Here is a 23,282-nt window from a genome sequence, read left to right as displayed (position 1 = left end):
CGGTCATGAACGTGCAAACCACCCTTGGGGGTGAAGGGGTTAATGAATGATGAGATGCAGTTTTTTTCTGATCAGAGTGAATCAAGTGAATTATGAAAAGTACTACCCATACAGTAAGGTTGGGGGCCCTGATTTGCACAGGGGCCCACCAGAGGATTCCCCTGTCCCCCTATGGGCCAGTCCTAGCCTGGCTGCAGTGTCAAACACGCAGCTTCCAGATGTTACAGCATAGTGGATGGGATTTCATGAAATCCTGTCAGATTTGATGTATGTACTAAGCGGACAAAATGTGACATGTGACAACTTTTTTACGTCGCACCAACTGGAGCAGCTGTTGCTTAAAGAAAAACATAAAATGCTGGGCCATGTAAGAAAAAGAAGGTATCATTGGTAAAAGATGTTCAAAGTTTTACTTTACTAATTTGTTATATTCCCCCCAAAAATAAATAAATAAATAAACAGGTCATTCTGATGAGCACAATGCACCATGACAACTATATGATCATGTTGGTCATAGGAAGCTGAGAAAAATGATAACTTGATATCTGTGGTCCAATGTTTTATTTCTGAAAAATTCACCTGTTTTGTTAGAAGTAAATGAGCTGTTACGATCTATGGGCCGAACATAGCTCTCCCTGAGAATGTTTGACTCCAGAGCTTACTTTAAATGAAAGGTGTAGCGCCCGAATCTCTGCCTGCAGTACCTCTCCCCCTGCAGAGAAACCAGCATGCTCACCGCCGAGGCTCCCGTCCTGCTCCTTCTGGGTCTGCTGCTGCCCGGAGTGCGTGTACTCCTAGTAGTTCTACAGGCACTGTGCTTAGAACGCATGCACACTTTCTCTTCCTTAAAGGAGTCATGCGCGTTTCTTTAAAGTGTATCTTTGAGGGACGAAATACAAGTCTCTCACCTCCTGAAATGTGCCCCCTCCCATGGCATTCCTCAAGGTCAGAAAAAAACATGCAGTGTTTATTATTAATTAAAAAGCTAGAAACAAACCCTTTGAAGATCTTGACACAATGGTGTGAAATCTTCTGCAGTTGCAGCCAGCTCTCTTTTGTCTGACTGAAACACATGGAAACCCCATGGTACAACAAGTCACAGCAAGCTCTGAGGTATTGAATGTGGAAAATGACCGCTAAAAACAGAATGCAATATCTCTGAGACAAGCTGAGCACGTAATCCAAGTCAGCGTACCTTTTCCTACGCACCCATATTATTTAGCCACCTGTAGCACTCTGGATAATGGAGTTATAAAGCATAGCTATTAGGAATTACATACGGTAGACATAGTTGGTGTCTATGCGCAGATAAAATCCAGCAGAATCCAGTGGCGGTACAACCAATCCATTCAGAGCTTTGGGCGCAAAGTTATGGGCCAGTCACGTTTCTGAACAGAAAATCTTATTCTCAGACATGGGAGGAGGGAGGCAGCTCAGCCCAGGGGAGGCAGCAGAGCGTGGGAGGGGACAGCCTAGGAGATAAGAGACAGCTGCTCATTTAGAGCTGCGTTTTTCTAATGGCCGGAGGATACGTTAGCTGACGCAGCTAGGAAAGCCTGTAACTAAGATTTGGGCCTGTGATCCATCAGTACCTGCTACACATGGTAATTGCAACCTATCTATACCCTACCTTTGTCCTGCACTCCAGACTGTATACCTGTATATTGTTCTTGTAAATATATACCTGTATATTTCTAGTGCGCCTTTTAGACAATTAAATATAAAATTAATCTTGGGCTACTCTTTTATCCCGATTCACGAATCCCCACGTCCGCACGCTCGGTTGATCAATTGTACGCTACCCGGGTTGGTTTATGACCTGATATAAGCCTGTTGTCAGACGGGGCTTATGTCGAACGAGGAACTGGTGGCAGAATACCGTATTATTTTAGTAAGGAATTATGGCAGTGATGGCCGGGAGGTTTTAATATACAGTATACAGTGCCTTGCGAAAGTATTCGGCCCCCTGGAACTTTTTAACCTTTTCCCACATATCATGCTTCAAACATAAAGATACCAAATGTAATTTTTTTTGAAGGATCAACAAGTGGAACACAATTGTGAAGTTGAACAAAATTTATTGGTTATTTTAAATTTTTGCTGAAATTCAAAAACTGAAAAGTGGGGTGTGCAATATTATTGCGCCACCTTTTGCTGCGATTACAGCTGCAAGTCGCTTGGGGTATGTCTCTATCAGTTTTGTACATCGAGAGACTGAAATTCTTGCCCATTCTTCCTTGGCAAACAGCTCGAGTTCAGTGAGGTTTGATGGAGATCGTTTGTGAACAGCAGTTTTCAGCTCTTTCCACAGATTCTTGATTGGATTCAGGTCTGGACTTTAACTTGGCCATTTTAACACCTGGATATGCTTATTTGTGAATCATTCCATTGTAGATTTTGCTTTATGTTTGGGATTATTGTCTTGTTGGAAGACAAATGCCCGTCCCAGTCTCAAGTCTTTTGCAGACTCCAACAGGTTTTCTTCAAGAATGGTCCTGTATTTGGCTCCATTCATCTTCCCATCAATTTTAACCATCTTCCCTGTCCCTGCTGAAGAAAAGCAGGCCCAAACCATGATGCTGCCACCACCATGTTTGACAGTGGGGATGGTGTGTTCAGAGTGATGAGCTGTGTTGCCTTTACACCAAACATATCGTTTGGCATTGTTGCCAAAAAGTTCAATTTTGGTTTCCCCTTCTTCCACATGTTTGGTGTGTCTCCCAGGTGACTTGTTGCAAACTTTAAACAACAATTTTTATGGCTATCTTTGAGAAATGGCTTTCTTCTTGCCACTCTTTCATAAAGGCCAGATTTGTGCAGTGTACGACTTATTGTTGTCCTATGGACAGACTGTCCCATCTCAGCTGTAGATCTCTGCAGTTCATCCAGAGTGATCATGGGCCTCTTGGCTGCATCTCTGATCAGTTTTTTCCTTGATTGAGATGAAAGTTTAGATGGGCGGCCAGGTCTTGGTAGATTTGCAGTAGTAATTCACAACAATACTCCTTTTATTTCAATATGATCGTTTGCACAGTGCTCCTTGGGATGTTTAAAGTTTTGGAAATAATTTTGTATCCAAATCTGGCTTTAAACGTCTCCACAACAGTATCATGGACCTGCCTGTTGTGTTCCTTGGTCTTCATGATGCTCTCTGTGCTTCAAACAGAACCCTGAGACTATCACAGAGCAGGTGCATTTATACGGAGACTTGATTACACACAGGTGGATTATATTTATCATCATTAGTCATTTAGGACAACATTGGATCATTCAGAGATCCACAATGAACTTCTGGAGTGAGTTTGCTGCACTGAAAGTAAAGGGGCCGAATAATATTGCACGTCCCACTTTTCGGTTTTTGACTTTCCACAAAAATTTAAAATAACAAATAAATTTCGTTCAACTTCACAATTGTGTTCCACTTGTTGTTGATTCTTCACCAAAAATTTACATTTGGTATATTTTTGTTTGAAGCATATGTGGGAAAAGGTTGAAAAGTTCCAGGGGGCCGAATACTTTCGCAAGGCACTGTATCCTCAGCCTGGCTGGTGATATATATCCCTCCTCATTGGGAGCCCCTCACTAACTCGAAAGGGAAGGCTTTTCGGCGACTATTTGCCCTCGGTGCAGTTCCCTGACTGACCTGGAACTGACCTGGAGCACGTGGTGGCGCCAGAGAGCCGATCCATGAGGGCCCTTCTCTCCCCTCCCCCAAGGTGAGTGAAGTCGAGGCCCCCCTTCCCCTGTGAGATCCCTCACAGTACCCCAGCCAAAAGCTGGAGGTAACTTACTATTTAAAGTGCCTCCTCCAACATGGAGGTGACTGTGCATTGCTGTGACTTTGTTCCTAACATGCTTGTCAGTTCTCAGGTCCCATTATGTGTATCCTAGCCTGCTGCACCCACTAGTGCTTTCTCCAATGGCAGCGGAGTCTGCTGCACCCACCAGTGCTCACCTCAATGGCAGCTGAGCCAGCTGCACTCGCCAGTGCTCACCTCAGTGGCAACCGAGCCAGCTGCACCCGCCAGTGTTCATCACAATGGCAGCCGAGCCAGCTGCACCCATCACTGCTCACCTCAACAGCAGCTGAGCCAGCTGCACCCACCAGTGCCTATCTGTATGTCAGACTATCCTGTCTGCACCTGTGGTTCCTGTCATCTTCTCTGCCTGCCTGCATCTGTTGGTCATTCCCCGGGCCATCCAAGCTACCCATTCCTAGGGGTCAGCTGTCATCTACCCAAGGTCAGTCCTGGAGTAGCACCAGGATCACCTCCCTTGTCTCTCCATGGTGTCAATAGCTGCTGGATATCTGTGGTCAGATTGGTTGAGGCTCCTAGTCACGCCCCTCCACATCTTCCTTGGGCTATGGCACAGTGGTTCCACCATCCAGCCAATTATAGTTTGCTCAGGCCATGGAATCCCCTGGCTCCCAGGCATCTTCCATACCAGGATCTATACCAGGAGGTCTCCCACCAGAACGATCTGCAGGACAAGATTCTATCCCATCTACGGTCTGTGAATACCCGTCTTGATACGCTGGCAGTACCAGTCGCTTCCACATCCTCTCATGCGGCAGTTACCACCACGGTGACCCACCAGGCAGCCAGCTATGCACCAGGTTCCTCACGCAGCGCCCCAAGTTAATGATTACTATTGCAGGTTCTGAACCTCGTCTGTTGGCTCCTCCATGCTTTTAGCAGAGATCCCACCGTGTGACGGGGATTCATTAACCAGTGCATGCTGCACTTTGAACTACTGGCTCAGCAATTTGTCTGGGACCCAGCCAAAGTGGCATTCATCATGTCACATCTATCTGGTGAGGCCCTAGCATGGCTCAATTCTCTGTGGGAGGGGATCCGATAGCGTCAAACCTACAGTCCTTCTTGGAAGCCTTTCAAAAGGTCTTCGATGAGCCCAGTCGTATTTCTTCTGCAGCCTCTTCTCTGCTCCTGCTACACCAAGGTAACCTCCCTGTGGGTCAATATGCGGTCCGTTTCCATACCTTGTCTTCAGAACCCGCTTGGAACAAAGAGGCTCTGGTGGCAACCTTCTGGGAAGGTCTCTACAGGTGAATTAAGGATGAACTGGCTGGTGGAGAGATCTGGCTCTGGATGACCTGGTGTCTCTCACAAACTGAATTGACATTAAGTTCCAGGAACAGACCAAAGAGGTGAACCGCAAAAGAACATCGGTATTCCAGGCTTCCACCTTTCAATGATCGATCATTAAGCAAGTTCCTGCTGCGACTTCCTCGCTTGAACCTATGCAGATTGACCAGATGAAGCTAACCAAGCGCCGCCAAGAGGCTCGTCGGGCTGAAGGGACATGCTTCTACTGCGGCAGCTCCAAGCACCTTATTCATTCCTGCCCCGAGAGACCGGGAAACGCCAGTGCCTAGGGTTTGTGGTAGAAGCCCATGGAGCTTCAGGTGGGAATGCTGCATTTGGAGAAGATTTTTCTTCATGTGCTGTCTGGTCTCTCTTATCCTCTACTTCTAGGTCTCCCATGGCTGCAAAAACACAAACCTGTTCTGGACTGGAGGTCTGGAGAAATACTCCATTGGGCTCAGGATGTCACAAAATGTTCTTTGCTCCCATTCATCCTGTCCGGTCTCCTACTTCTCCTGCTAATTTGCCTGGCTTGCCTGCGGCATATTGGATGTATGCGGACGTCTTCGACAAGAAGGAGGCTGAGACCTTGCCACCTCATAGGTCGTATGACTGCCCGATTAACTTCCTGTCGGGTACCTCACCTCCACAAGGCTGAATCTATCCCCTGTCCCAGGCCAAGACTCATGTTATGTTTGAATATATAGAAGAGAACTTCACTAGGGGATTCATCAGGAAATCCTCATCTCTGACTGGAGCTGGGTTTTTCATTGTGAAGGACGGCTCCCTGAGACCCTGCATTGACTACAGGGGCCCTAACCAAATCACGGTAAAAAATAAGCACCCCCTACCCCTGATCTCTGAGCTGTTTGATCGCCTGAAGGGTTCCAGAGTCTTCATAAGGCTTAACCTACGAGGGGCATACAACCTGGTTCGAATTCGCCAGGGAGACGAATGGAAAATGGCAATCAACACCCGCGATGGCCATTACGAGTATCGCGTTATGCCGTTTGGACTTTGTAATGCCCCAGCCATCTTCCAAAAACTGGTGAACGACATCTTCAGTGACCTGCTCTATACATGTGTGGTAGTATACCTGGACGACATCGTGGTATTCTCTCCTGATTTGCCAACACACAGGAGGGACATTTGCCAGGTTCTACTACGGTTAAGAACTAACCGTCTCTATGCCAAATAGGAAAAGTGCGTCTTCGAACAATCCTCTCTTCTGTTTCTGGGATACATCGTTTCTAAGACCGGTCTGAAGATGGATCCCAAGAAGGTATTCGCTGTCATGAAGTGGCGCCGTCCAGACGGTCTTAAGGCTATCCAGCAGTTCCTCGGCTTTGCAAATTATTATCGCCAATTTATTTTGCATTTCTTTTCTCGGACTGCTCCTATTTCTGCTCTAACCCGCAAAGGAACCAATCCTAAGGAATGGACTCCTGAAGCAGAAGACACCTTTGTATCCCTTAAGCAGGCATTCTCCTTGGCTCCGGTGCTGTATCACCCAAACCATAACAAGCAATTCTTACCGGAGGTGGATGCATCTTCCACAGTGTCTGGAGCCATCCTCACTCAGAAGTCTTCATCTGGTCCCATGGTGTCCTGCGGCTTTTTCTCTCAACTCTTCTTAGCACCAGAGCGTAATTACTCTATTGACAATAGAGAACTGCTTGTGATCAAGCTGGCTCTAGAGGAGTGGCGGTACTTGCTGGAAGGAACGTTGCACCCTGTGGTAATTTACACTGACCACAAGAATCTGGCTTATCTGCAGTCTGCTCAGCGGCTTATCCCCTGTCAAGCCAGGTGGTCTTTGCTCTTCACCCGCTTCAACTTCACACTCCACTTTCGGCCAGCAGATAAAAACATTAAGGCAGACGCGCTCTCCAGGTCCTTCCAGGCCTCCGACCAGGAGGAGGAGCCTAAACATATCATCGAGCCCTCCAAAATAATCACAGTCAGTCTGCTGGACTTATCTCGTCTACCCTCCCTCTGGTAAGACTTACGTGGCTGAACCTGACAGGAAGCGGGTTCTTCTCTGGGGACATTCTTCTAAGGTGGTGGGCCATGCTGGACAGAAGACGAATACTCTCCTTATCTCACTATTGGTGGCTGACTCTGCGCAAAGATATTGCGAATTTTGTCTTTACTTGTCCTTCCTGTGTCCGAAATAAGACTCCCAAACAGTTTCCGATGGGTCGATTGCTTTCCATGCCTGTACCCTCTACTGCCTGGTAGCATCTCCCCATGTATTTTATCACAGATCTGCCAGTGTTGGATGGATGTACTGTCATCTGGGTGGAGGTGGATCGTTTATCCAAGATGGCTCATTTCATCCCGTCTTCCATCTGTGCCAGTACTGGCAAAAGAAGTCATTCTTCAGATTTTTCATCTCTACTGCCTGGCAGCATATCCCCACAGATTTTATCATGGATCTGTCAGTGTTGGATGGATGTACTGTCATCTGGGTGGTGGTGGATCGTTTATCCAAGATGGCTCATTTCATCCCATCTTCCATTTGTGCCAGTACTGGCAAAAGAAGTCATTCTTCAGCTTTTTCATCTCCATGGTCTACCGCTTCACATAGTCTCCGATAGATGTATCTAGTTTACCTCTAGTTTCTGGAGGGCCACCTGTAAGCTGCTGGATGTTACTTTGGATTTCTTATCTTCTTACCATCCTCAGTCCCGTGGCCAAGCGGAACGAGTCAATCAGATCCTGTCTAAATTTTCTCCAGCATTTTGTCAATACTCATCACATTGACTGGGCTGAGCCCCTGCTTTAAGCCGAATTTTCTTACAACAACCACGAGAGTGAGACTTCAGCCAAATCTCCTTATTATGTGGTCTACGGTCAACACCCCAAAGTGCCGTTCCCTGTGGCTGTCACCTCTGATATTCCTGCTGCCGATTCCCTCCTCAGGAACTTTTCTGAGATCTGGGAGGACACCAAAGCATCTTTGGTGAAATCCTCCGAACGGATGAAAAGACATACGGATAAGAGACGTCTCGATTCACCTCTGTTTCATCCAGGAGATAAGGTATAGTTATCATCTACAGTAAGTATATCTGCCTCAAGATATCATCCTATACAATGGATTCCTCGCTTCATTGGTACCTTTGAGGCATTGAAACGGATTAATCCAGTAGCCTACAAACTCAAACTCCCGGCCTCCTTGCGAATCCCCAATTCCTTCAGTGTGTCTCTTCTCAAACCTGTTGTCCTCAGTTCTTTCTTCAAGGTTCCTGGTGCCACTCCAACTCCTTTCAGCGTAGACACTTTCGAGGTAGAGAACATTTTGGCCACCAAGAAGAGGAAAGAACTTTTTTTTTTGAGGATTGGAAGGGGTTTGGTCCTGAGGAGAGGTCCTGGGAGTCCAGGGAGAACATCCATGCCCCTCTCTTCTTGGAGAAATTTTTGACAGACATGAAAAAGAGGGGGCAGAAAGGTGGATACTGTAGCTCCTGCATCTCTGCCTGCAGTTTTTCTCTTCCTGCAGAGACACCAGCGTACTCACCGCCGAGGCCCCCATCCTGCTCCTTCCGGGTCTGCTGCTGCCCAGAGTGCGTGCACTCCTAGCAGGTTTCCAGGTACTGTGCTTAGAGTGCGCACACTTCCTCTTCCTTAAAGGAGCCATGTGCTCCTCTAAAGTGTACCCAGCCAAGCATCTCCTCCAACATGGAGGTGCCTGTGCATTGTTGTGAGTTTGTTCCTAACTTGCTTGTCAGTTCTCAGGTCCCAGTATGTGTATCCAAGCCTGCTGCATCCGCTAGTGCTTTCTTCAAGGGCAGCTGAGTCTGCTGCACCCGCAAGTACTTTCCTCAATGGCAGCCGAGCCAGCTGCACCAGCCAGTGCTCACCTCAACGTCAACCGAGCCATCTGCACCTGCCAGTGCTCACCTCAATGACAGCCGAGCCAACTGCACCCACCAGTGCTCACCTCAACGGTAGCTGAGCCAGCTGCATCCGCCACTGCTCACCTCAGCAGCAGCCGAGCCAACTGTACCTGCCAGTGCTCATCTCTCAATCAGACTGTCATGTCTGTGGTTAGTGTCATCTTCTCTGCCTGCCTTAATCTGTTGGACGTTCCCCCGGGCCATGCATGCTTCCCGTTCCTAGGGGTCAGCTGTCATCTACCCAAGGCCATTCCTGGAGTAGCACCTGGATCACCTCCCTTGTCTCTCCACGGACCTCGGTGTCATTAGGTGCTGCTCCGTGGTCAGATTGGTTGAGGCTCCTAGTCACGCCCCTCCAGGTCTTCCTTGGGCTTTGGCACAGTGGTTCCACCACCCAGCCAGTTACAAAAGGAGATGTTACTAGCATCTGAAATGCAATGACTGACAATTTGCTCTTCTGATCTACATGTCTCACACTGGTAATTTCCCCTTTCATTTAAAATAAGCTCTGGAGTCAGATTCTCGGGGAGATCTGTGTCCAGCCATGATAAAATTTCTTCGCTATAATGTGCGTTTATTTATGAAAAAAATGGAAATATGGCAAAAATTTTGAAAATTTTGCGATTTTCAAACTTTGAATTTTTATGCCCTTAAACCAGAGAGTTACGTGACACAAAATAGTTAATAAATAACATTTCCCACATGTCTACTTTACATCAGCATAATTTTGTAAACAAAATTTTTTTTTGTTAGGAAGTTATAAGGGTTAAAAATTGACCAGCGATTTCTCATTTTTACAACAAAATTTACAAAACCATTTTTTAGGGACCACCTCACATTTGAAGTCACTTTGAGGGGTCTATATGGCAGAAAATACCCAAAAGTGACACCATTCTAAAATCTGCACCCCTCAAGCTACTCAAAACTACATTCAAGAAGATTATTAACCATTCAGGCGCTTCACAGGAGCAGAAGCAACATGGACGGAAAAAATTAACATTTAACTTTTTAGTCACAAAAATGATCTGTTAGCAACAATTTTTTTAATTTTCCCAAGGGTAACAGGAGAAATTGGACCCCAAAAGTTGTTGTCCAAATTTGTCCTGAGTACGCTGATACCTTATATGTTGGGGGGGACCACTGTTTGGGCGCACGGCAGGGCTCGAAAGGGAAGCAGTGCCGTTTGACTTTTTCAACCTAAAATTGGCTGGAATTGAGATTGGACACCATGTTGCGTTTGACGAGCCCCCAATGTGCCCAAACATTGGAAACCCCCCACAAGTGACCCCATTTTGGAAACTAGGCCCCCTAAGGAACTTATCTAGATGTGTGGTGAGCACCTTGAACCCCCTAGGGCTTCACAGGAGTTTATAACTCCCGGGCGTGAAAATAAAAAATCATATTTTTTCCACAAACATGATCGTTTAGTCCCCAATTTTTTATTCTCCCAAAGGTAGCAGGAGAAATTGGACCCCAAAAGTTGTTGTCCAATTTGTCCTGAGTACGCTGATACCCTATATGTGGGGGGACCACCATTTGGGCGCACGGCAGGGCTCGGAAGGGAAGCAGCGCCGTTTGACTTTTTCAACCTAAAATTGTCTGGAATTGAGATTGGACACCATGTTGCATTTGACGAGCCCCCAATGTGCCCAAACAGTGGAAACCCCCCACAAGTGACCCCATTTTGGAAACTAGACCCCCTAAGGAACTTATCTACATGTGTGGTGAGCACCTTGAAGCCCCTAGGGCTTCACAGGAGTTTATAACGCCCGGGCGTGAAAATAAAAAATCATATTTTTTCCACAAACATGATCGTTTAGTCCCCAATTTTTTATTCTCCCAGAGGTAGCAGGAGAAATTGGACCCCAAAAGTTGTTGTCCAATTTGTCCTGAGTACGTTGATACCCTATATGTGGGGGGACCACTGTTTGGGCGCACGGCAGGGCTCGGAAGGGAAGCAGCGCCATTTGACTTTTTCAACCTAAAATTTGCTGGAATTGAGATTGGACGCCATGTTGCATTTGACGAGCCCCCATGTGCCCAAACAGCAGAAACCCCCCACAAGTGACCCCATTTTGGAAACTAGACCCCCTAAGGAACTGCGGGCGTCATTTTCCATTTGCAGAGCCCCTGATGTGCCTAAGCAGTAAAAAAAAACCACAAGTGACATTGTTTTGGAAACTAGACCCCCAAGGAACTTATCTAGATGTTCCCCAACTAATCTAATGTTTCTGGTAAGGTAATTTAGTAGTGCATTGTGGTGTGGTACAATCTGAAGCAATCCTTCATACACAGGCCAGGTTTTTCGGGGCAGGTGTCACATTGATAAATGGTGTCCTTGCGTATTCCATTTTTGTAACACACTCGGCATCTTTTTTGTGATTTACCTCTTTTTGTAGTTTGCGGGACCTCCCCCGGGAAATGCTGACCTGGTACAATACGAGCACCTTCAGTTCCGGAAGTTCTGGGGCCCGCTCCTTCCAAAGTGCCAAACATCAGGGCCTTAACCACTACCTCCTGGAACTCAAGATACGATGTATCGGTGTGGTGTGCACATTGTGACAGCAGGATTGCGTTGAGCATTGCCAATTGGACGATGTGCACGGCCAGCTTTTTGTACCACACCTTGGCCTTTCTCAAAGCATTGTACGGTTGGAGGAGTTGATCGGAGCGATCAACGCCCCCCCCATGTTTTTATTGTACCCCAGCACACATTCAGGTTTGCTGACTTGTGCAGAGGTACCCCGTACAGTGCTGAGGGCGCTGCCATCACTGTGTATGGTGGTCAAGAGAAAGACATCCCTCTTGTCCTTGTACTTGACCACCAGCAGGTGGTCACTACATTGGTCCCTGCTCTCACTTTTTCGGAGCATCTGCCCAAGTAGCGTCTTCGGGAGGCCTCTCTGATTTTTGCGGACAGTACTGCATGTTGCAGTACCTCGCGCAGAGAGGGATTTGTAGAGTGGGACACTGGTATAAAAGTTATCAGTGTAGAGGTGATAACCTTTATCCAGCAGTGGGTGCACCAAATCCCACACAATTTTCCCACTCACTCCGAGGTCAGGAGGACACTCAGGAGGTTCAATCCTAGTGTCCTTTCCTTCGAACACTCTAAACCTGTGGGTGTACCCTGAGGTACTCTCACACAGCTTATAGAGTTTGATTCCATACGTGGCCCTCTTATGGGGCAGGTATTGACAGAATCTGAGCCTTCCCTTGAAATGGACCAAGGACTCATCCACACAGATGTTCCTTTGGGGCACGTACACTTCAGCAAACTTTTTGTTGAAGTGTTCGATGACCGGCCGAACTTTGAACAGACGTCAAAGTTGGGGTCATCTCGTGGGGGACACTGTGCATTATCGTTACAATGCACAAACTTGTGGATGGCCTGAAAACGCGTCCGGACCATGACCATTCAGAACACTGGAGTGTTGTATAAAATATCAACACTCCAATATTGCCAAATTTCAGGCTTCATCAGGATACCTATGTGGTGGACCAGGCCCCAAAACTGCGTCATTTCAACTGCGTCCACAGGAGACCAGTTAGTATAGGATGAACGCGGGTTTTGCTCCAAAAATTGCCGAGCGTGCAAATTAGTTTGCTCCACCATGGGGTTAACAAAATCCTCAGAGAAAAAGACTTTGAAAAAGTCAATTTCTGTGAGGCCGGTGGTGTCAAACTTGATTCCTGATTCTGCCACACAATCAGGAATCGGTGGCTCGTAATTTTCGGGGGGCGAGGTCCACACAGGGTCTGCTGAATCAGCTGTGGGCATGGTGGGCGCTGCCTCATCTTCTGTCCTGGAGCGTCTGCATGGTGGTTCCGCAGGACCCAAGGAGGAAGATGAGGAGGGGGAAGAGAAAGAGGATGAAGAATCCGAAAAATGAAAAGTCGGATCGTCATCCTCGCTATCAGTGTCGGAGGCAAGTAAAGCATATGCCTCCTCCATTGAATAGCGCTGTTGGGAGGAACGTGATGGGCGGGACATTTTTTTGTGTAAATATGGTGCTTGGGTGTACTTTATTTATAACTGTGTATGTGGTGGGGGGGGCTAGTGATTGGTGCACACCATCCTGTAAGAAAAAGCTAAAAGGAAATGGGGAGCAAAATACCTGTGAAAAAATGTCTAAAACAGCAGGTCCTAGATATGATAAGTGAACGGCGTCACTTATCAAAATTTAGTGGCTGCTGGATGTGTGTACAGGGGTGGCTCAAAGGGGGGGAGGTGAAAAAGAAAAATGGAAAACAGCCGGCACGAACTTTGATAAGTGAATTGCGTCACTTATCAAAATTCGGCAGCTGCTAAATGTGCACACGGAAACGGCGCAAAGGGGGGTAAAAAGAGGGGGCTGGGGGGATTGGGGTGGATGAATAGAGATCGGGCAGGGATCAACAGTTAGGGTTGTAGTTAGGTGGCACAAAAAGGGGTGAAAAAAATGAAAAGCGGAAGGCACAAACTCTGATAATTGATGTGCGTCACTTATTGCACGGAGGTGGCGCAAAAGTGGGGTGGAGGGGGGTAAAAATAGGGGGAAGGGGGATGGGGGATTGGGATGGATGAAGAGAGATTGGGCAGGGATCAGTTAGGGTTGTAGTTAGGTGGCACAAAGGGGGGTGAAAAAAATGAAAAACGGGATGTGTGTGCGGAGGTGGCACAAAGGGGGCTAAGAAAAAAAGCGAACACGAGTGTTGATCGGTGAACTGCGTCACCGATCAACACTCAGCGGCTGCGCACAGAGGCAACGCAAAAGGGGGGGTGGAGGGTGGTAAAAGGGGGTAAAAGGGGGGGTGGGGGGGGATGAAGATAGATTGGGGGGTGAAGATAGATTGGGCAGGGGATCAGGGATCAATTAACACTTACAGTTGTAGTTTTCTTTCTTCTTTTTTCTGCAGGGATTGTGATGCTACAAGCTGTGGCACCACAATACCCAGCACAGGAGCTCTTGTTGCGTCTGACCTCTCTGCAGGAATCCTCAGCTAGAGTGAGGACCCCTGCAGACAGGTCAGAGGCAGGTCAGGGGCAGGTCACAGAGCGGTCATATCGCTGCTGTGACCTGTCATTGGTGGGATCGAATGATTACATCGATCCCACCAATCCCTGCTCTGCCTGGTGACCATGGTAACTGCCTAGGATCGGAGCTCACAGCTCCGATTCCTAGGCAGGTCATGGCCAGGTCATCAGCAGCTGTGCCCTGTGGCTGACACAATCGCCGATCTAATCGATCGCGCCAACCACTTCCTGCAGGCCCTGCTGGGCCTGTCCTAGGCTCCGGCCTAGGATCGGTGCTATTACAGCACCGATCCAGGCCGGTACCGGCAGGGCACAGCAGCAATATTGCGCCGCTGTGCCTGCGATTGGCGCGATCGATTCGATCGGTGATCGCGCCAATCTGGGGGCTTTTCTCCAGTGCCTGGCATTGCCAGGTCCTAGGATCGAGTACATCGGTACTCGATCCTAGCCTAGGATCCTGTTGTTTCAGCCAAACTGATTGGCTGAAACAAAGAGAAGCACTGTGATTGGCTGTTCTGAATTGAACAGCCAATCACAGCAAACAGAGGGGCGGGCCAGGGCGGAGACTGGCCGGAATGCCGAGGCCATCTATCCTGAGGTAAGATGGCGTCGGCATTTTAATGCGATCACCGTGACTTAAGTCACGATGTCACATTAAAGGGCATGACGTACTATTCCGTCCATGGGACTTAGGTCCCAGGTCACATGGACGGAATAGTATGTCCATTGTAGGAAAGGGGTTAAAGAAGACCTGATGGCTCTTCTGACATGACTCTCCTACCAAATTGCTAAATATATGCAATCAATAAAATATCAACTCTTGAGCATATTTTCTTAGCTTTCTGCATTGTGCCAGTCTTCTGTTATTTGTCCTGGAAATACCCAAATAAATTGAAAACTGGGTCTTACCATTGCTCTTGGTCAATGGCGCATTCCTGCACAGTCTGATACTATTCACTAAATGCTGGCAGTGTCAATTTCCTCCTATTAACTAGTAACATATGAGCAGCATGGTTGTCAATTTGTCTACAAAAGGGAAAAAGGGGCAGCTACACACATACACATCCTTCAAATGAAAAATGGGAGGTATTCCCCCAAAATGTGCTATTTCTGTGCTGTATCACTGTTTCACAGCAAGGAAGGTTATGATAATTTGTAATTCTCTTTATTAGGGAATTTGTCTTCTTTCCTGTAAAACCCAAGCTTTTACTGCAAAATCCCATTTACCTGCATTTCACTGTGATGTAGTAGCATAGCAAACAGTCATCCTTGGCCAAGCAATATGTGTTGCTCCAAAAAATATTCAGAGAAAATCTCCTATGGGTGAATGCATGGGAATGTATCCTAATAAGCAGTGCAGTTCTTGCACAGCCTATAGTAAACCTACCTTCATGTGTAGGCGCACGGTAGACATTAAGCAGGGTTTACGATGTTGCGATTGCAGTGAGGCTGGCAGTGCGGATTCCACCAATGCTCATAAAACTGTTCCTCAGACCTCTGTTCCAGACGCTGTAGGTACAGCATGTACTCCTAAGGGAAACGCAAGGCTTAATGTTATATGCACAGATTTATTAATACCCAAATCAGACTTATAGACTCTTTAAAAGGAATCAGTCATCATTTCCATCTGAGAGCAACATAAAGTATGTCCCTAAGACCGTATTCACACTTGCGAAGAATATGGATGAGTGCTATGCGATGTTTTCTAAAACTTCGCATAGCACTCGGGCTGCTGTTAATCTATGGGGCAGCTCCCATCACCGATTTTTTTTTTAGGCCATATTATACGTGCGAGTGAAATCGCAGCAAGCCGCAATTTGCTGTGTATATCGGCCGAGACTCGCCAATGAAAGTCTATGGGTGCAAGAAAAAAAATCGCATAGCACTCGCACCGTGCTGTCCAATTTTTACGCACCGGTGTCCTTTGAAAAGCCGGCAATTCATGTGCCACGTACAGTAAGATCACACTGACAACTTAGAAAACAATAGATAAAATAGATATATACATATAGAATATATATATATATATATACACGTCAGTGACACACCCACATATATATGTATTTATATTAGATAGAGATCCAAAGAAAATAGGAGCAGCACACCGTCATGAGTGAAAGTTCTATGTATATATATATATATATATATATATATACACACATATATATGTACATATATATATATATATATATATATATATAAAGTGTGTCACTGACATATAAATATATATATATATATATATATATATATATACACAGTGCCTTGCAAAAGTATTCAGCCCCCTGGAACTTTTAAACCTTTTCCCACATATCATGCTTCAGACATAAATATGCCAAATGTAAATTTTTGGTGAAGAATCAACAACAAGTGAAATACAATTGTGAAGTTGAAAGACATTTATTGGTAATTTTAAATTTTTGTGGAAAGTCAAAAACTGAAAAGTGGGGCGTGCAATATTATTCGGACCCTTTAACTTAATACTTTATTGCGCCACTTTTTGCTGCGATTACAGCTGTAAGTCGCTTGGGGTATGTCTCTATCAGTTTTGTACATCGAGAGACTGAAATTCTTGCCCATTCTTCCTTGTCAAACAGCTCCAGCTCAGTGAGGTTTGATGGAGATCGTTTGTGAACAGCAGTTTTCAGCTCTTTCCACAGATTCTCGATTGGATTCAGGCCTGGACTTTGACTTGGCCATTCTAACACCTGGATACGTTTATTTGTGAACCATTCCATTGTAGATTTTGATTTATGTTTGGGATCATTGTCTTGTTGGAAGACAAATCTCCGTCCCAGTCTCCGGTCTTTTGCAGACTCCAAAAGGTTTTCTTCAAGAATGGTCCTGTATTCGACTCCATTCATCTTCCCATCAATTTTAACCATTTTCCCTGTCCCTGCTGAAGAAAAGCAGGCCAAAACCATGATGCTACCACCAGGGCCGTATTTGCTACTAGGCACCCGTGGGCACGTGCCTAGGGCGGAATGATGCGGTGGGGCGGCACCTGGGCAAAGTTGTTTTTTTTATATATAATGGAAGTCCAGGTCAGATCCTCCCCTCCGCTCCCCTCCCCTCTTGAAGACATCCTACTCACCTCCTCGGCTCCAGCGGTGCCTGCGGCTCCGAAGGTCTCCGGCGCCGGCATTCTTCCTGTGTCACAAACTCTGTGTGTGAGCGGTCACGTGATACCGCTCATTACAGTAATGAATATGGACGCCACTCCTCTCTCATAGGCGTGGCGTCCATATTCATGGACCTTAATGAGCAGAATCAAGTGACCGCTCACACACACAGCCTGTGACACAGGAAGAATGCCGGCGCCTGGAGCGGCAAACATGCAGGGACCGTGCAAGGTGAGCCCTCAGCCCAGCCATGCATACAGGGAGCGGGAGATGAGTATGAGCCCGGGGGGGAAAAGGCGAGTATGAGCAGGGGGGATGGGAGATGAGTATGAGCCCAGAGGGGAGGGAGGGGGGAGATGAGTATGAGCCCGGGGGGAAGATGAGTTTGCCCCGGGGGGATGGGAGATGAGTATGAGCCTGGGGGGAGATGAGTATGAGTGGGGAGGGGGGGAGATAGGAATGAGCCCAGCGGGGAGGGAGGGGAGAGATGAGAATGAGCCCAGCGGGGAGGGAGGGGGGAGATGAGAATGAGAACAGTGGGGAGGGAGGGGGGAGATGAGAATGAGTACAGCGGGGAGGGAGGGGGGAGATGAGAATGAGCCCAGCGGGGAGGGAGGAGGAAAAGGCTGCACTGGGGAAATGGGTGCACTGAGGAGATGGCTGCACTGGGGAGATGGGTGCACTGAGGAGATGGGTGCACTTGGGGAGATGGCTGTACTTGGGGAGATGGCTGTACTTGGGGAGATGGCTGTACTTGGGGAGATGGCTGTACTTGGGGAGATGGCTGTACTTGGGGAGATGGCTGTACTTGGGGAGATGGCTGTACTGGGGAGACGGGTGCACTGTGGAGACGGGTGCTGTTATGAATGAGTCACCGTAGGAGGCAAAAACAGAAATACAAGCTAAGTCCAGAAAACCAGAGAAGTTGGCAACTATCAGATTGCAGACCCCTGAACCTATCAACACAACTAGCAGTAGCTGTGGGGGGTTCCTACAATGCCCTAGACCCCTTGATCACAGCCGGAGAATTAAATAGGACTAAAGAAAGAAAGGGGAAATCTAAACTGCCCCAGAGCAGACCCCAAAGCAATAGGCAGCCCCCAACATATAATGACGGTGAAGCAAGATGAAAATACTAACACAGACAGAAAGATAGACTGAGCAAAGAAGGGGCCCCAAAACTACCCAGATAGGAAAGGACAGGAAGGCTGCTGTCTGCAATCTGCCAAAACCCTATCAAAGACATAAGCCAACAAGCTGATATGAAAAAGGCCCTGAAGCAGCTAGGCTTCAAAAACTAAATCAGCACTCAGGTATTTTCAGAAGACAGAGCTAAAGGAATTCAGCACACCCAGCAGGGAATGGCAGAAATCCAGAAAAACAAAGCAAAACAAAGTCAAAGCACAAAGCAAAAGGCCGAGCAGCAAACTTAGCTTTAGAGGAGCAGGAATTCAGACTGGTCTCCAAGGATCCCACAGAGAAATCACCCGCAGGGCAGAAGGGCGTCGGCAGCCTTATATCCAGTCAGTAACTCCACTCAGCCAGTCATCATCATCAGCCTCAGGTGTTTGATAATCAGGCTCACTACCTTTCTTTACCAGAAGAGGGAGTTCCTCGGGCCTCAGTAATGAAGGGGAAAATGAACTCACAACAGTACCTCCCCCTTGAGGAGGGGTCACCGAACCCTCAACTACGCCACCAGGGCGATCAGGGTGAGCCCGATGAAAAGCACGCTCCAATCTTTTGGCATGAATATCAGAGGCAGAGACCCAGGAATTATCCTCCTGACCATAACCCTTCCACTTAACCAAATACTGGAGTCTCCGTCTAGCCAGACGGGAATCCAGTACTTTCTCTACCTCATATTCCATGTTACCTTCAATCAATACAGGGTCTGGGGGTGCCACCCCCGGAACAACAGGTTCAACAAACCTCTTCAACAAAGATTTATGGAACACATTATGGATTTTAAATGTGACAGGAAGAGCCAAACGAAAAGAGACCGGATTAATAATCTCCACAATCTTGTAAGGTCCAATAAATCTAGGCTTAAACTTAGGAGAAGCCACCTTCATGGCAATATTTTTTGATGATAACCACACCATATCACCAACCTTAAACTGGGGACCAATGGTCCTATGTCGGTTGGAAAACCGCTGGGCCTTTTCCTGGGAGAGAGATAACTTATCCACCACTTGGTCCCAGATCTGGTGCATTCTCTCCACCACAGTGTCAACACCTGGGCAGGCAGAAGGCTCCACCTGCCCTGAAGAAAATCGAGGATGAAACCCAAAGTTACAAAAAAAAGGTGACATCAAAGTGGCAGAACTAGCTCTATTATTTAAAGAAAATTCGGCCAAGGGCAAAAATGAAACCCAATCATCCTGATCAGCAGAAATAAAACATCTCAAATATGACTCCAAGGTCTGGTTTGTTCTCTCTGTCTGCCCATTGGTCTGAGGGTGAAAAGCAGAGGAGAAGGACAACTGAATTCCCAGCCTGGAACAGAAAGTTCTCCAAAATCTAGACACAAACTGGACTCCTCTGTCAGATACAATGTTCTCAGGAATCCCGTGCAAACGAACCACCTGTTGTAAAAACAGGGGCACCAACTCAGAGGAAGACGGCAACTTAGGGAGTGGTACAAGATGAACCATCTTAGAGAACCTATCACAAATCACCCAAATAACGGTCATCCTTTGAGAGACAGGCATATCAGAGATGAAATCCATTGAAATATGGGTCCATGGCCTCTTGGGGACAGGCAAAGGCATCAACAACCCACTAGAGCGAGAACACGATTTAGACCGGGAGCACGTCCCACAGGACTGCACAAAAATCCTGACATCACGAGACAAGGAGGGCCACCAAAAAAAACGACTCACCAGATCTCTAGTACCAAAAATACCTGGATGACCAGCCAAAGCAGAGCAATGAACTTCAGACATCACTCTCTTCTTCCACTGGTCAGGAACATACAACTTTCCACTGGGACAGCGCTCAGGTTTGTCCTCCTGGAACTCTTCCAGAGCACGTCTCAAATCGGGCGAGATGGCAGAAAGAACTACCCCTTCGCCTAAGATGGTAGCAGGCTTGGTCACCACAGGAGAATCAGCAAAGAAGCTCCTAGAGAGGGCGTCTGCCTTGACATTCTTCGTTCCAGGAAGAAAAGAAACCACAAAATCAAAACGTGTAAAAAACAAGGCCCACCTAGCCTGTCTAGGGTTCAAGCGCTTAGCCGACTCTAGGTAAATCAAATTCTTGTGGTAAGTGAGGACCACGACTTGATGCTTAGCTCCCTCCAACCAATGTCTCCACTCCTCAAATGCCCATTTCATGGCCAACAGTTCCCTATTCCCCACATCATAGTTACGTTCAGATGGAGAGAACTTTCGGGAAAAGAAAGCACAGGGATTCATTTTAGATGTTACAGGATCCTTTTGGGACAAAACAGCTCATGCACCAATCTCAGAAGCATCCACCTCTACCTGGAATGGAAGTGAGACATCAGGTTGCCGCAAAACCAGGGTGGAGGTGAATCTTCGCTTCAGCTCCTGAAAGGAAGAAACAGCCTCCGGAGACCAATTTAACACATCAGCACCCTTCTTAGTCAAATCAGTCAATGGCTTGGCAATACTAGAAAATTTTGCTATAAATTTCCGATAAAAATTAGCAAAACCCAAAAACTTCTGGAGGGCCTTCAAAGAAGTGGGCTGAACCCAATCGTAAATGGCCTGTACCTTGGCCGGGTCCATTTCAATAGTTGACGGGGACAAAATAAATCCCAAAAAAGAAATCCTCTGTACTCCAAAAAGGCATTTAGATCCTTTGACATACAGGGAATTCTCCCTCAAGATCCGGAACACAGTCCGAATATGTTCCACATGAGAATCCCAATCCTTGGAGAAGATCAAAATATCATCCAGATAGATAATCAAAAATTTATCGACAAAATCTCGGAAAATATCGTTCATGAAGCACTGGAAGACAGAAGGGGCATTAGTGAGCCCAAAAGGCATCACCAGGTACTCAAAATGTCCCTCCGGAGTATTAAACGCCGTCTTCCATTCATCCCCATGCTTAATGCGAATAAGATTATACGCTCCCCTGAGGTCAAGCTTGGTAAACCAGCAAGCACCTTTAACTCTGGAGAATAGATCAGAAATCAGGGGTAACGGATACTGATATTTAACAGTAATTTTGTTGAGGGCACGATAATCAATACAAGGTCTTAATGATCCATCCTTTTTGGCTACAAAAAAAAAACGGCACCTAAGGGTGACGAGGATGGTCTAATATGACCCTTCTCCAACGCCTCCTTAATATAGGATCGCATAGCCTCGTGCTCGGGTACAGATAAATTGAAGAGCCGACCCTTGGGAAATTTACACCCCGGGCTCAGTTCAATTGCACAGTCATAACTCCTATGAGGAGGCAGAGACGCAGACTCATTCTCACTAAATACATCATAAAAGTCCGCCAAATAATCAGGAACATCATGCGACTGAGGAGAGGTGGAAAACACCGGAGCCTCACTAAAGGCACACCGACAACCCCAACTCACCACAGACACAGATTTCCAATCCAAAACTGGATTATGAATTTGTAACCAGGGAAACCCCAGAATAATAGTATCATGCAGATTATGCAACACCAAAAATCTGCAATTTTCTTGATCGTCTGGGGCGACCCGCATTACCACCTGGGTCCAAAACTGAGGTTTATTTTTAGCCAAAGGAGTAGCATCAATCCCCCTCAAAGGGATAGGCGTCTGCAGAGGTGTCATCGGAAATCCACAACGTTTAGCAAAATCCAAGTCCATTAGGTTTAGGGCTGCTCCCTAATCCACAAAAGCCTTGGCGGAAAATGTGGACAGGGAGCAGATCAGAGTAATAGCCAGAAGAAACTTGGGTTGAACACCCCCAACAGAAAACGTGTGTGCAAAGCGTTTCTCTCGTTTAGGACAGACAGAAATAATATGCGAGGCATCTCCACAGAAAAAACACAACTTATTACGCCTTCTGAACTCCTGACGCTGCTCTCTGGAAAAAACTCTATCACATTGCATAGGTTCAGACATTTGTTCAACAGGTGGTAACACCTCTAGTGCAGCTTTGCGTTCGCGCAAACGCCGATCAACCTGAATGGCTAATGACATAGAATCGGCAAGACCAGAGGGAACAGGAAATCCCACCATAGTATCTTTTACGGCTTCTGACAACCCCTTCCGAAAGAGAGCAGCCAAGGCATTATCATTCCAGGTAGTAAGTACTGCCCACTTTCGGAATTTTTGACAGTACAATTCTGCAGAATCACGACCCTGGTTCAATGCCAGCAGGGTCTTTTCAGCCTGATCAATGGCATTAGGTTCGTCATACAACAACCCCAAGGCCTGAAAAAATGCGTTCACATTAGTCAGAATAGGATCATCTGGTTTCAAGAAACCGCCCAATCCTGGGGATCGCCACACAGCAAAGAGATGACAATTTTAACCTGCTGCGCGAAGCTCCCTGACGAGTTAGGCTTCAAGGCAAAAAATAATTTACAATTATTTTTGAAATTCAAAAATTTAGACCGATCCCCAAAAAATACATCAGGTGTAGGAATCTTTGGTCAACAGCATGTGAATGAGCAAGGTAGGCGGAAATTCCCTGCACTTCCGCAGCAAGCTGCTCCACACGATCAGACAATTGCTTTATCTCCATTGAGAGAAAAAAAAAATCCCCCCTACGGCCTCAGAGATATAGAGGAAAAAATATACACACCTTTTTTTTTTTTTTTTTTTACAATTCTTTCCTGCTATTGAGTACCCTAGAATCTGCAGTATGGCGGGTGATTCTGTTATGAATGAGTCACCGTAGGAGGCAAAAACAGAAATACAAGCTAAGTCCAGAAAACCAGAGAAGTTGGCAACTATCAGATTGCAGACCCCTGAACCTATCAACACAACTAGCAGTAGCCGTGGGGGGTTCCTACGATGCCCTAGACCCCTCGATCACAGCCGGAGAATTAAATAGGCCTAAAGAAAGAAAGGGGAAATCTAAACTGCCCCAGAGCAGACCCCAAAGCAATAGGCAGCCCCCAACATATAATGACGGTGAAGCAAGATGAAAACACTAACAGACAGAAAGAAAGACCG

The 23,282-nt window shown here is 46.8% G+C and overlaps 1 protein-coding gene across 1 annotated transcript in view; it reads right to left on the bottom strand.

The window, feature by feature from the left end:
* The window catches only part of CUNH17orf67 (chromosome unknown C17orf67 homolog), a 77,964-nt gene that overhangs the window by 5,695 nt on the left and 48,987 nt on the right, over nucleotides 1–23,282 (bottom strand). The window contains exon 3 of the mRNA XM_073588102.1: nucleotides 15,412–15,554. Within this exon, the coding sequence (XP_073444203.1) occupies nucleotides 15,438–15,554 (117 nt within the window). The 3' untranslated portion in view covers nucleotides 15,412–15,437. The remainder of the gene's footprint in view (nucleotides 1–15,411; nucleotides 15,555–23,282) is intronic.

Source organism: Dendrobates tinctorius, unplaced genomic scaffold (assembly GCF_039654945.1).
Source record: "Dendrobates tinctorius isolate UK_male_01 unplaced genomic scaffold, ASM3965494v1 ptg000103l, whole genome shotgun sequence".
NCBI lineage: Eukaryota > Metazoa > Chordata > Amphibia > Anura > Dendrobatidae > Dendrobates > Dendrobates tinctorius.
The sequence above is the reverse complement of the archived record's forward strand: the minus strand, read 5'-3'. Positions and strand labels throughout refer to the sequence as shown.